General features: G+C 39.0%; 1 protein-coding gene across 1 annotated transcript in view; it reads left to right on the top strand.

The window, feature by feature from the left end:
- Positions 1 to 11,345, top strand: part of PPFIBP1 (PTPRF interacting protein, binding protein 1 (liprin beta 1)) — a 57,060-nt gene that overhangs the window by 27,012 nt on the left and 18,703 nt on the right. Inside the window, exons 6-8 of the mRNA XM_012640961.1 lie at positions 1,548 to 1,632; positions 5,241 to 5,395; positions 10,625 to 10,769. Coding sequence (XP_012496415.1) covers positions 1,548 to 1,632; positions 5,241 to 5,395; positions 10,625 to 10,769 — 385 coding nt within the window. The remainder of the gene's footprint in view (positions 1 to 1,547; positions 1,633 to 5,240; positions 5,396 to 10,624; positions 10,770 to 11,345) is intronic.

The following is an 11,345-nucleotide window of genomic DNA, read 5'->3' as shown; positions in this document are numbered from 1 at the left end:
TGAGGAGGGAGGATCACTTGAGGACAGGAGTTCGAGACCAGCCTGAGCAACATAGCGAGACCTGGTCTCTATGAAAAATAGAAAAAATTAGTCGGGTGTGGTGGCACAGGCCTGTAGTTCTAGCTACTTGGGAGGCTGAGGCAGGAGGATCCCTTGAGGTTGGGAGTTTGAGGTTGCAGTGAGCTATAATGACACTACTGCACATCAGCCTAGGCGATAGAGCAAGACCCTGTCTCAAGAAACAAACAAACAAAAGTAGCAACAACCAATGAAATTCCCAGTGTTGAATGAGGGCTTATTAGATGCTCAAACTGCTATAGGAGCACCAAGAGTATAACATAACTACCTTGGGGCTTCCAGAAGGTTTCAAAGAGGACATATTTGAGTAAATTCTGAGGAAGAGTGAGAGTTGTTCATCAGGAAAATGAAGACTTCTGGGCAAATGGTCCATGAGTCCAAACGTGTCTGAAGACCTGGGCTTGGCACAGCACAGTGCATGCTGGGAAAGAGGCAGAACATGAGGCACAGGTGGGGCCGGGGTATGAGGCTGACCACAGAGGTCAGTTAGAGGACAGTCGGTTTGGTATGCTAGGCTTACGATTTGGGGGCTTAGCTTACAGGCTTTGGGCAATGACATAATTAAATTGCCATTTTAGAAAGCTAACTCTGGTAGCAGAAAGGGAGAGTGAAGACAGGTGGAACAATTAAGAGACTTATAAAAATAGTCTAAATGAGAAATGAAGAGGGCTTGAAACTAAGGCAGTAGCTATAAGGCGGTAAGGAGGGAAGAGATTTTAGAGAAATTTACAGGTTGACAAGGTTTAGAGATCTCTGGATTTGAGAAATAAGTAAATTTTTCTCGTTTGGGCAACTGGGTGAATGATGGTGCCCTTAAAGAGTTAAGGAAATCCAGGCACAGGCTCAAGTACTGAAGAGAAATAATGGGCTGAATTTTAGATACATTCAATTTGAATGGGACAAATTCAAGGGATATTTTAAAGATTTCTCATAGAAAGTTGGAACATGAATCTAAATTTTAGAATTAATGTAGAAATATAGATTGGTGGGAAGTGAACCCTATCAATGTTAGGAGAAATACAGAATTGTAGATAGGAGGTCACTGATGACTGACTAATCAAAGCAACTTTGGGGAAGTGTTTTGAAAAGGGAAAAGCCAGGTGTTGATTAATGATGACTAATAAGTACAGAAGAAGGAGGCCTTCCTTTCAAGACTTGACTTAAAAGTTACAGAGGGGAGTAATTAAAGCCGATTTTTTTTTTCTTGGGTTTTTTGGTTTTTTTGTATCTTATTACCTTGTTTTTGTTTTTTAAAGATGGCAGCTAAAGGATAGGATCTCTACATCTAGAGGAACTTTTCCCGTATCTCCAAAGTATGTAGGAAACATAGTCTAGATATTACCAGTTTTACTAAAATTTCAAAGTATCATTCAGCATAAATAATTCACTTCTGCTTATTCTTTGTGTCACAATTACTTTTACTGTTTTAAGATCGTAGGATTAAAGATGATAATTTATTTTACTCCTAGGATCGGAAAATAGAAGATCTTCGACAGTGCCTGAACAGGTACAAGAAAATGCAAGATATGGTGGGACTGGCCCAAGGTAAAAAAGGTAGAGTGTAGCTCTAAAGGTTTTTCTGCTTTGCTGGATTCTAAGTGGCTATGAATTTATACGTTTGGCTTGTCTCTCTCCTGGATCATATCCATTGGCCCAAATTAGGTAGCTCATTCATTTATTGAAACAATACTATTAGGCAACTGTTGTCTGCCAGAAAGTGTACAGGCTGATGAGTGAGTCTGTGGTGGATTGGTTGGTCAGGGAGAGCCTCTCTAAGGAGTTGATCAGATAGCATTTCAGAGAGAGAAAACAACAGCACGTGCAAAGAGCCTCGGGACAAAAGAACTTGGCACATTTAAGAAGTAGAATACCAGTGTGGCTGCGAGGCAGTGGGCGGTGGGGCAGGTGAGATGAGGTGAGACAAAGAGATGAGCAGCAGCTGGTCGTGCAAGAGGCAGAGTTCAGCTCTTGCTCAAGTGCAGAGGGATCCACTGATGGCTTTTAAAAGTTAGCAACATGATCTTTGTAACACCTGGACCATGAGTGGGGAGGCAGCAATATTGGGAGAAGGGGATCCAGACACTCTTGCAATATTCCAAGTGAAAAAATCTGGTGGTACTGATTGGGAATATATTATGGTGTTAAAATCCACACATGGTGTGATGAATTTGATGAGGAGAGTGAAGAAGAGGAAAAAGATAGGTATTTCTTTTTTTGTCCCCCAATAGATTTAGATGGTACAGTGTTTTTTTATTATGTGGATGAACTATATTAATATAATGCTGAAGTCAGGGCTTTTAGTGTACCTGTCACCAGAATAGTGTACATTGTACCTGGTAAGTAGATTTTTTCTCACCTCTCTCCCATCCTCTCCCCTTCTTAGTTTTTATATACCCCTCATTTAGCTCTCACTCATAAGTGAGAATGTGTAGTGTTTGTTTTTCCATTCCTGAGATACTTCACTTAGGATAATGGTTTCCAGTTCCTTCCAAATTGCTGGAAAAGACATTATTTCATTCCTTTTTATGGCTGCGTAGTTCTCCTCCATGGTGTATATATACCATATTTTCTTTATCCATTCATCAGTTGATGGGCACGTAGGTTGATTCCGTATCTTTGCAATTGTGAATTGTGCTGCAATAAGCGTTCAGGTGCAGGTATCTTTTTTATAAAATGACTTCTTTTCCTTTGGGTAGGTAACCAGTATTGGGATTGCTGGATGGAATGGTAGGTCTACTTTTTTTTTTTTTTTTTTGAAACAGAGTCTCGCTTTGTTGCCCGGTCTAGAGTGAGTGCTGTGGCGTCAGCCTAGCTCACAGCAACCTCAAACTCCTGGGCTCAAGCGATCCTCCTGCCTCAGCCTCCCGAGTAGCTAGGACTACAGGCATGTGCCACCATGCCCGGCTAATTTTTTCTATATATATATATTTTTAGTTGTCCAGATCATTTCTTTCTATTTTTTAGTAGAGACGGGGTCTCGCTCTTGCTCAGGCTGGTCTTGAACTCCTGACCTTGAGCGATCCACCCACCTCGGCCTCGCAGAGTGCTAGGATTACAGGCGTGAGCCACCGCGCCCAGCCGGTAGGTCTACTTTTAGTTCTTTGAGGAATCTCCATACTTTTTTCCATAGGGGTTGTGCTAGTTTACATTCCCATCAACAGTGTATAAACGTTCCCTTTTTACCTCATCCACACAAACATCTATTGTTTTTTGACTTTTTAATAATGGCCATTCTGACAGGGGTAAGGTGGTATCTCATTGTGGTTTTGATTTGCATTTCCCTGATGATGAGTGATGTTGAGCATATTTTCATGTTTGTTGGGCATTTTTCTAGAAAGACAGACATTCTGACTAAAGCAACTAGGCAGATTCATGGCTCCATTCACCAAGATAGGGAAGCCTAGAGAAGTAACGCTGGGGTGAATTAGGGGGATAGAGTTCAGTTTCAAACATATTAAGACCTAAAAATTCCTATAAGACATGTAAGTAAAGATACTTATGTATTTTGTTCTATTTATTATTATTTTATCTGCACGTGGGCTAATTGGCCATCCTCAAGTGTGGAAAAGCTTTGAGGGTCATTCAAGCAAACAAAAAGTTCATAACTCTGAAAGCGCTGTTGTTTATTAACAATGCATGTGTTGAGTTATTTGCTCTCAAGGTAAGCACCAGCAGTAAATAAGTCTTCTGGGAGGTGCTCATAAAACACTCAGATTTTGAAATTTTAATTTTGATGAGATCACAAAGAAAATCCTGCTTTGGACTAGAATTTTAGGGGGCAACAAAGGATCTTCATCTTTTTGTGCACAGGGCCTGGTATAAAGATTTTATGAATATTTGAGCAAATGAACATCTAATTATCAGTGTTGACTGTAGCAATTCTCGCCACCCAACATTTTCCATGCCTTCAAAAGAGTCTTCTAAGGAATATTGCAGATTTGCAAGTGATTAATTTTTACATCTGCATAGCATTTAAAATATTGTTTGATTTTCTAGAACTTCAACACTACGATTATTATGTTTAAAAACCAAGGAAGAAAAGATTCATTCCTGTGACTAGACTATATTGTGAAATAAAGGGGTAAAAATCATTCATCATTGTATTGGTATGATCACTATTGGCATTTTCGTGTATTTCTTTCTAGTCTTTATTTTCTGTTCATATGAACCTGTAGATAAAAGAAATAGTTTTTAACTATGTACAGCAGGATAGATTTTCATAAACCATTTAAAGTTATGTCCTGTTCCAATGAAGAATTGTATAAACAGTGATTTCTCACTAGGATTTATATTTATTGAGTTAAGCCTCACGCAATTGTAATAACATCTAAATTCTAATAAAATTAGAATAACACTTTAGTAAAACCTAAGTTAAGAAGCTATGGTCTGGTTAAGATCATTAAACAAGTATGTGATTTACCATTTCGTATTATTCAGAGATTAGAGATTTAAGTATCATGCTTTCTAATTTTAGAAAAGAATATCTACCTGGAACTGTGTTGTTCAGCCCTTAATCCTTTTCATTTCTAGAGATGTAAAAAGAAATTCTAAAGGTTGCTGCTTCGGTGGATATGTGGTTGCTTTTTTCTGTGAGACTCTTTTTTTCTGCTTTAAAACTGGCATAAAGGGATCCTCTTGAGAGATCAAAGGTTGTCCCTCTGTCTTCCTATTTTCCTTTCTATGTTGTTTCAAGAGTACAGCAGTGATGAAAATCAAGTTGTTTCAATGGTGACTTTGTTGCTATTCAGAATTAGTTTTTTGTACCAAGATTTCTCAGCTTGCTCATTTCTAAATTAACATTCATAGAGCCCCTAATTTTAGAACAAACTTACAAGAGTGTTATTGGAATACATTAACTTTTAACTGTCTTTCCATCTTATGATTCAATGATTGTGTCGAGTATGACTTCCTCTGTTAATACCACTGGTCAGCACTCAGTGTGGCCAAGAGCCCCTGGGCCTTCGATGTTTGCAGTTTAAGATACTGTTTCTCAGGTCCCATATTGTTGTTTCTTAAGTGATGCCCAGGGAAGTTGACTCTTTGATTTTTGAAGATCAGAAAAATGTTTATGTTCAATATAATTGGGATTCTTAATCTTTTTCCAGAAGTGAAATATAAATGAAAAGCTGCTGTTGTCCTGTTTTTGCTTTGTCTTTTTCTAGGCAAAGATGGCGAGTATGAGGATCTGCTCCATTCCAGCTCCATCTCGACTTTGTTGGACGCACAGGGTTTTAGTGATCTGGAGAAAAGTCCACCGCCTACTCCAGTCATGGGATCTCCCAGTCGTGACCCATTTAACGCAAGTGCTGCCGAAGAGGTATTTGCAGACTTTCAGTATTTCCTTCATACTGAAGACTGTGTCATGGAAAGTTAAAGCACTATTGATAAGGTGAAAAATACGAGTTCTGTTCTCAGTTCGATTACTTTCTCCATTTGTTCTGGCAATCTTTGTGTTCTTTTTTTTTAAAAAATGTGTAGTTTTCCTCTCTCTTTAGTAAATGAGTTGGGCAATATCAAAATTGCTTATAAGATTCAGGAAAAACATGACTCCCTTGGAAACAGACATTATCATAAAGATGAAATTACAATCTACTTCAGAATAAGTAGGAATAAGTAAAGTGGGAATAAAGCAAGCTTATATAAATTGATTTTAGTCATTTCTTATTGTGACTCTGAAAGATGACTGAATGAAATTTCCTTCTGACTTCTTTAGACTTGGAAAAAGCAACTGAAGGGGAATAAACAGTCATAAACTCCTTTACATTGCATCAAACTGGCACCAAAATCTGTCTGTTGGCCGGGCGCGGTGGCTCAGGCCTGTAATCCTAGCTCTCTGAGAGGCCGAGGCGGGCGGATTGTTTGAGCTCAGGAGTTCGAAACCAGCCTGAGCAAGAGCAAGACCCCGTCTCTACTAAAATTAGAAAGAAATTAATTGGAAAACTAAAAATACATAGAAAAAATTAGCCGGGCATGGTCGCGCATGCCTGCAGTCCCAGCTACTTGGGAGGCTGAGGCAGGAGGATCGCTTGAGCCCAGGAGTTTGAGGTTGCTGTGAGCTAGGATGACGCCACGGCACTCTAGCCCGGGCAACACAGTGAGACTCTGTCTCAAAAAAAAAAAAAAAAATCTGTTATCTGTTGTACCCCACCCTCAAAACTCTGTGGCTTGAATGACATTTATTTTGCTGATGACTCTGCAACTTGGGCAGTGCTCAGCAGGAGCATCTGTGCTCATAGGCCCACCCAGATTCAAGGAGAGGAAACATAGACCCTACCTCTTGATGGACAAGGGACAACAACACATTGTAAGGGAGGTGGGATGGGATATATTGGTGCAACCATATTTGGTGCAACCAAAATACAATCTGCCACTCCACCCTCTGGCTATAACAGTTCACATCCCTCTCCCAAGCAAAATGCACTCATGCCCTCTCCAAAGACTCTTAAGTCACATTCCAATGAGGCCTCAGCATCCCAGGATCTTGTCATCTAGGTCAGGTAAAGATGTAGGTGAAGCTCCTCGGGTACACAGTGCCATGGGCCCTGCTTCTTGAGTACCATTCCATGCAGTTTAAAGAGCTGGGAACTTAAAGGACAAGTTATCTGGTTATCTGTTTCCCCAGACACCCAGCATACAATGGGGGGATAGGCATAATGTAACTGCTATAGGGACTCCCATGAAAAAGGAGGGGTTATGGAAGGCTCACAGGTATCGTTTAGTCCATACTGATTCTGAAATCCAGCAAGGCTCCTGTTGCCAGTTCCTGGATTAGGGCTCAGTCCTCTGGGCTCTTGGTTCTTCCCTCCAAGGCATCCTCCCTTTTCCATAAAAAGGAGCCTATATTTGCAGATGCGTAGTTTTCTCAGCTTTCTGCCTGCGAAAGTGCCCGTAGAAGTCCAAAGCCTCTTTCATTTTTTATTATCTCTGTCCCTTGAGTCTAACTTGGTATAATACTTTAAATGTTTGGAATTTCATAGGAATCAACTTATGATCCACTCTGTTAGATAAGAGCACATCCCCAGATATCTTCACTATAAGCCTTTCTCTACCTTGGTCTTCCTGTAAGGCTGCTGTGGAATATCCCATTGTTTTTAGAGCCTTTAATCTTTTCGGAAGGTTCAACGGGGATAGTACTGCCTTAAGTCTTCCTGAGGTCTTACTTAACAAAGGGTTTTACAGCCACATATTTGGCTTCATCTGAAAACCGCTTTTTCCTGACTGTACCTGTGCTTAATCTTTGCCCTGAAACCATTTCTTAACTTTAGTGTAATTTTCTGTCTAGAGAGATTAGGAAGGGGAAATAATTTCATCGTTTAACTAAACAATCTTGGCTCCCTTAGATTCAGCAGTTCTTTCTTTGGTTATCTCTCTTCTCAGATTTTATTAATACTGTAAATAGTGATAAGAAACCAAGTGGCATCTTTATTCTTCATATCTGTTGCTGGTAGTTACATAATGAGCAAAGGAAATTTGAATTGAGTGAAAATGAATTCAAGTAGCAAACAACTTTTCTCTCTTAAATGTAGGAGAGGGCTAAAATGTTTCATTAATCAAGGAATTCGTTAAGGAATAAAAAATATTTTGGAGGGAAAAAATCTCAATTGTTAAATATATGTTTATACTAAAAGGAAAAATAACGTTTGGCAGCTAATGAGTGTGCTACATTTATAGGGAGGTGCTACTGTTACATGTAGGATACACCCAGATAATCTTACATCCTCTAACCAAAAACAAAAGTCTTTGCTATGTGAATTGTAGTTTAATGATAGGTTTTGACTTTGTAACAGAAAGAATGGTTTGGTGAGGATTGCATGAGTTCAGCCACATTTTTATAGAAAAGCCAGGAGGGAGATTTGACGTTGGAGTTGTCAGTGGAAAAGAAGCCAAATTCTGTAAAATAATTTAAACAGGTTTATTTTGAGCCAAATTTGAGGACCATGGCCCAGAGCCACGCCCAAGAAGTCTTGAGTAAGTGGACTGCTGTGGTTGGGTTACAGTTTGCTTTTATACATTTCAGGGAGAGAGGAATTATACGTCAAATCATAAATCAATACCTGGAAGGCATACACTGGTTTGGCCTGAAAAAGTGGGACATCTCAAAGCTGGGGACTTACGGGTTGTAGGTGGGTTTAAAGACTCTGATTTGTAATTGGTTAAAGAAATGAAACTAGAATGTTTTAAGTTAAGATAAGGAATTCTGTTAATTAGAGACAAGCTGCCAGACACACACGGAGACTCAAGTTATTTGTTATGTAAATTGGGACCTGCAGGTTTGTCTTGTATAGTCTTAGGCCTGTTAAGGATGTCTTTGACAAAAACGGAGGGGGGCGTGATAAGCCATGTCTGACCTCCCTTCTCATGGCCAGCAACTCAGTTTTGGGGTATCCCCTTGGCGAACACGGGGTCCATTCAGTTGACCAGTGGCAGAGAGCCTTAAGATTTTATTCTAGTTTATAGAGTTAAAGCCTTGAAGTTTGAAAAAGAGATCAAGAAAGTGGGTCAGTCTGTTGGTGTGGTTATTTGTTCCCCATGATTAGGAATCCAAGGAGATAAATGAACTTCAAGAAATGTTACCAAAATCTCAGCACTTGTCCTCGCGGTTACCTCAGAAGAACGAGAACAACTGGTTGAGGAGGAGGAAAGAGAAGTTTTATTACTTTGCCAGCAAAGGGGGAAAGCTGTAGACTCCTGTCTCTAAATCCTAAATTCCTGTCTGTAAGCAGAATTACAGCGCTTTTAGAGGGAGGCCATTCAGCTTCAGGCATTTGCTGTTCATCTATATTTGATTATTCTGATCTGACTCATCTCTGGGGGATACAGTCTCCTGACCTCTGCCCAGACCTTCCCCTGGAGAGTTCCTGTTGCACAAAGAATAAAGGACATTTCTCTGCCCCTCCCAACCAGTGGCCTGAGGCCAGGATGCAGATTTTTGAGTTCTCAAAAAGGAGTAGATGCACCATCAAATTGGTATTAACTGATCAACACATAAGTGTACATATAAGAATAACATCTATTGGATGTCGGGGAGGGTGGAGGAGGGGCGGGTATTTGCATACACAAAGAGTGCAATGCGCACCATCCAAGGGATGGGCACACTTGAACCGACTTGGGGGGGAGTGCGGAGGCAAGGGCAACATACATAACCTAAACATCTGTACCCCCATAATATGCTGAAATAAAAAAAAAAAAAGGAGTAGATGTTTTAAAGAGACAGAAAATATTTTTTGCCATTTTTTTTCAGGCCATTCTCTCTGTTACAGAAATAGTGATAATGGCTAAATAAGTTGCCTAGGATTAATCATAAAGATGCAAACTGAAAAAATTAATAGTGAAATAATCTCCCATTTTATAATAATATAAATTATATAATCTTTTATAGTGTAAAGGATGAGACCACCACTCGGTAACTGAAACAAAAATCACAAAGCTGAATATATTACTTGCTTAAGTAAGTGAGCTTTGCTGGTCAAGTACATTTTCTTTAAGCTGATCATATGTAGGGATTTTAGGATGCTTAGAGCTGAAGGATTGGTGGACTTCTGGTGACAAGAGTAAATTGACATCAGCTGGAGAGGTGTGGTTACTAAGGCGAGACTGCTTCTGACTGGTTGGTGTGTAGAAGTGTGTTCAGTGATGTGAGTCCTTCCAGGGCAGCTTTCAGAAGTGAGAAGTTGTCACTGATTAGTTAACTTGTAGGAGCTCACTAAGGCAAACTTTGTTCATTTTTTACTGGAATATTTTTTAAAGTGTTTCATTTGTTAGTTTATGACATGGTCCACGATCTAACTGATCTACAGTTATCAAAAATTATTGAAAACTGAAGTACTACAATTCTTTCAGACTCCATTTTTAGGATGCACAAAGCATTTATTTATATTTTATTCCTGTAACATTGTTATTATTTAAGCTAAAGTGTTTAAGTGGTACCACAAAGTACATTGTAACTGGTTGTAATTACACTTTCATCCATTCTGTCAATTGAAATTATTCAACTAGTTCAGAGATAGAATGATAATTAACTGACTTGAGCGGTGTTCCATGTTAGACTAGTGGTAAAAATTAAAGTCAAAATAGAGCTTTGTAAACAAAGCAGATTACCCAAATCTCATGTTAAATTATTGCAACCCTGTAAGGTAAGCATTGTTCTCATTTTACCGAGCAGGAGATGGATGCCTAGTGAAGTGACTTGCCCAGGACCACCTGGGCAAACGTGTCAGAACCAAGATTCCAGCCAGGGCTTAAAGTTGATAGGATTTGCTATTAACTTGCTTGATGGTACTTAGTATATCTTATTCACAATATTCAGAGTCTTACTCAGAACCAAGTTCAAAAACCAACGTCCTCCAGAATGTCTCTCTGATTAATGCTTCTTCCGTGTAGATGTTTATATTCTGAAATCATTTTATAGACATTAGCGTTCTAAACACAGATATATGAGATTTTATCAATGGACTATTTAATCGTCTTATTTATGTTTTGTTACTCTGTAGCTTGTGTTTTGTTTGTTTGGTTGGTTGATTTTTGACTTTTTATAATTATATTACAGTTCCATACCAGCATCTTGCAAGTTTCAATCCCTTCATTATTGCCAGCATCTATAGACGTGGAAACTTCTGAAAATTCAAAGTTGCCTCCTAAGGCAGAGACTTCATTTGAAGAGAAGTATGTCATTTATGATCTAACATTGCAATGTGAATGTTCAAAAAAGTACATCAACCAAAGACAAGGGTACATTGCATTTATACAGATGTAACTTTTACCCAGAGAAGCAAGAAACAGCAAGGTGTTGGCGGGGAGGAGCGCATAATCAGTTCTGTATTATTGAAATAAAAGGAGTGAAATAGGAAGTAATAGGAGATGAGGCTGGGGAGGTGGGGTGGTCGGGCTAGAGAAGTATTTGAAGGAACTGGGATTTTTATATCCTGGGTCACATGTGACTGTCCAAGGATTGTAAGCAGAATAGTCACAGTCATGTGCCATGAAGCCATTTGGAGGATGGGTATGAAGGAGACAAAAGAGGGACACAGTAGTTTCTGTGTAGGCAAATAGAATTTTTTGCTAACATATTCTCAAATTATTTTTCTAATCTTAAATTTAAGCCAAATAAAATAGACTATTTAAAAAAAAATAGAAATAGTTTCCTTTGCGTAATTTTTTGTTTTTGACAGTTTTGTTCACTTAAAATATATATGGTCTTTTATTCATGAAGTTAATAAATATCTTTTTTTTTTTCGAGAACAACTGGTTGAGGAGGAGGAAAGAGAAGT

The sequence above is a fragment of the Propithecus coquereli genome, unplaced genomic scaffold (genome assembly GCF_000956105.1).
Source record: "Propithecus coquereli isolate 6110/MARCELLA unplaced genomic scaffold, Pcoq_1.0 Scaffold16, whole genome shotgun sequence".
In the NCBI taxonomy this organism is placed as follows: Eukaryota; Metazoa; Chordata; class Mammalia; order Primates; family Indriidae; genus Propithecus; species Propithecus coquereli.
Note: the sequence above shows the minus strand (reverse complement) of the source record. Positions and strands in the feature narration are given on the sequence as shown.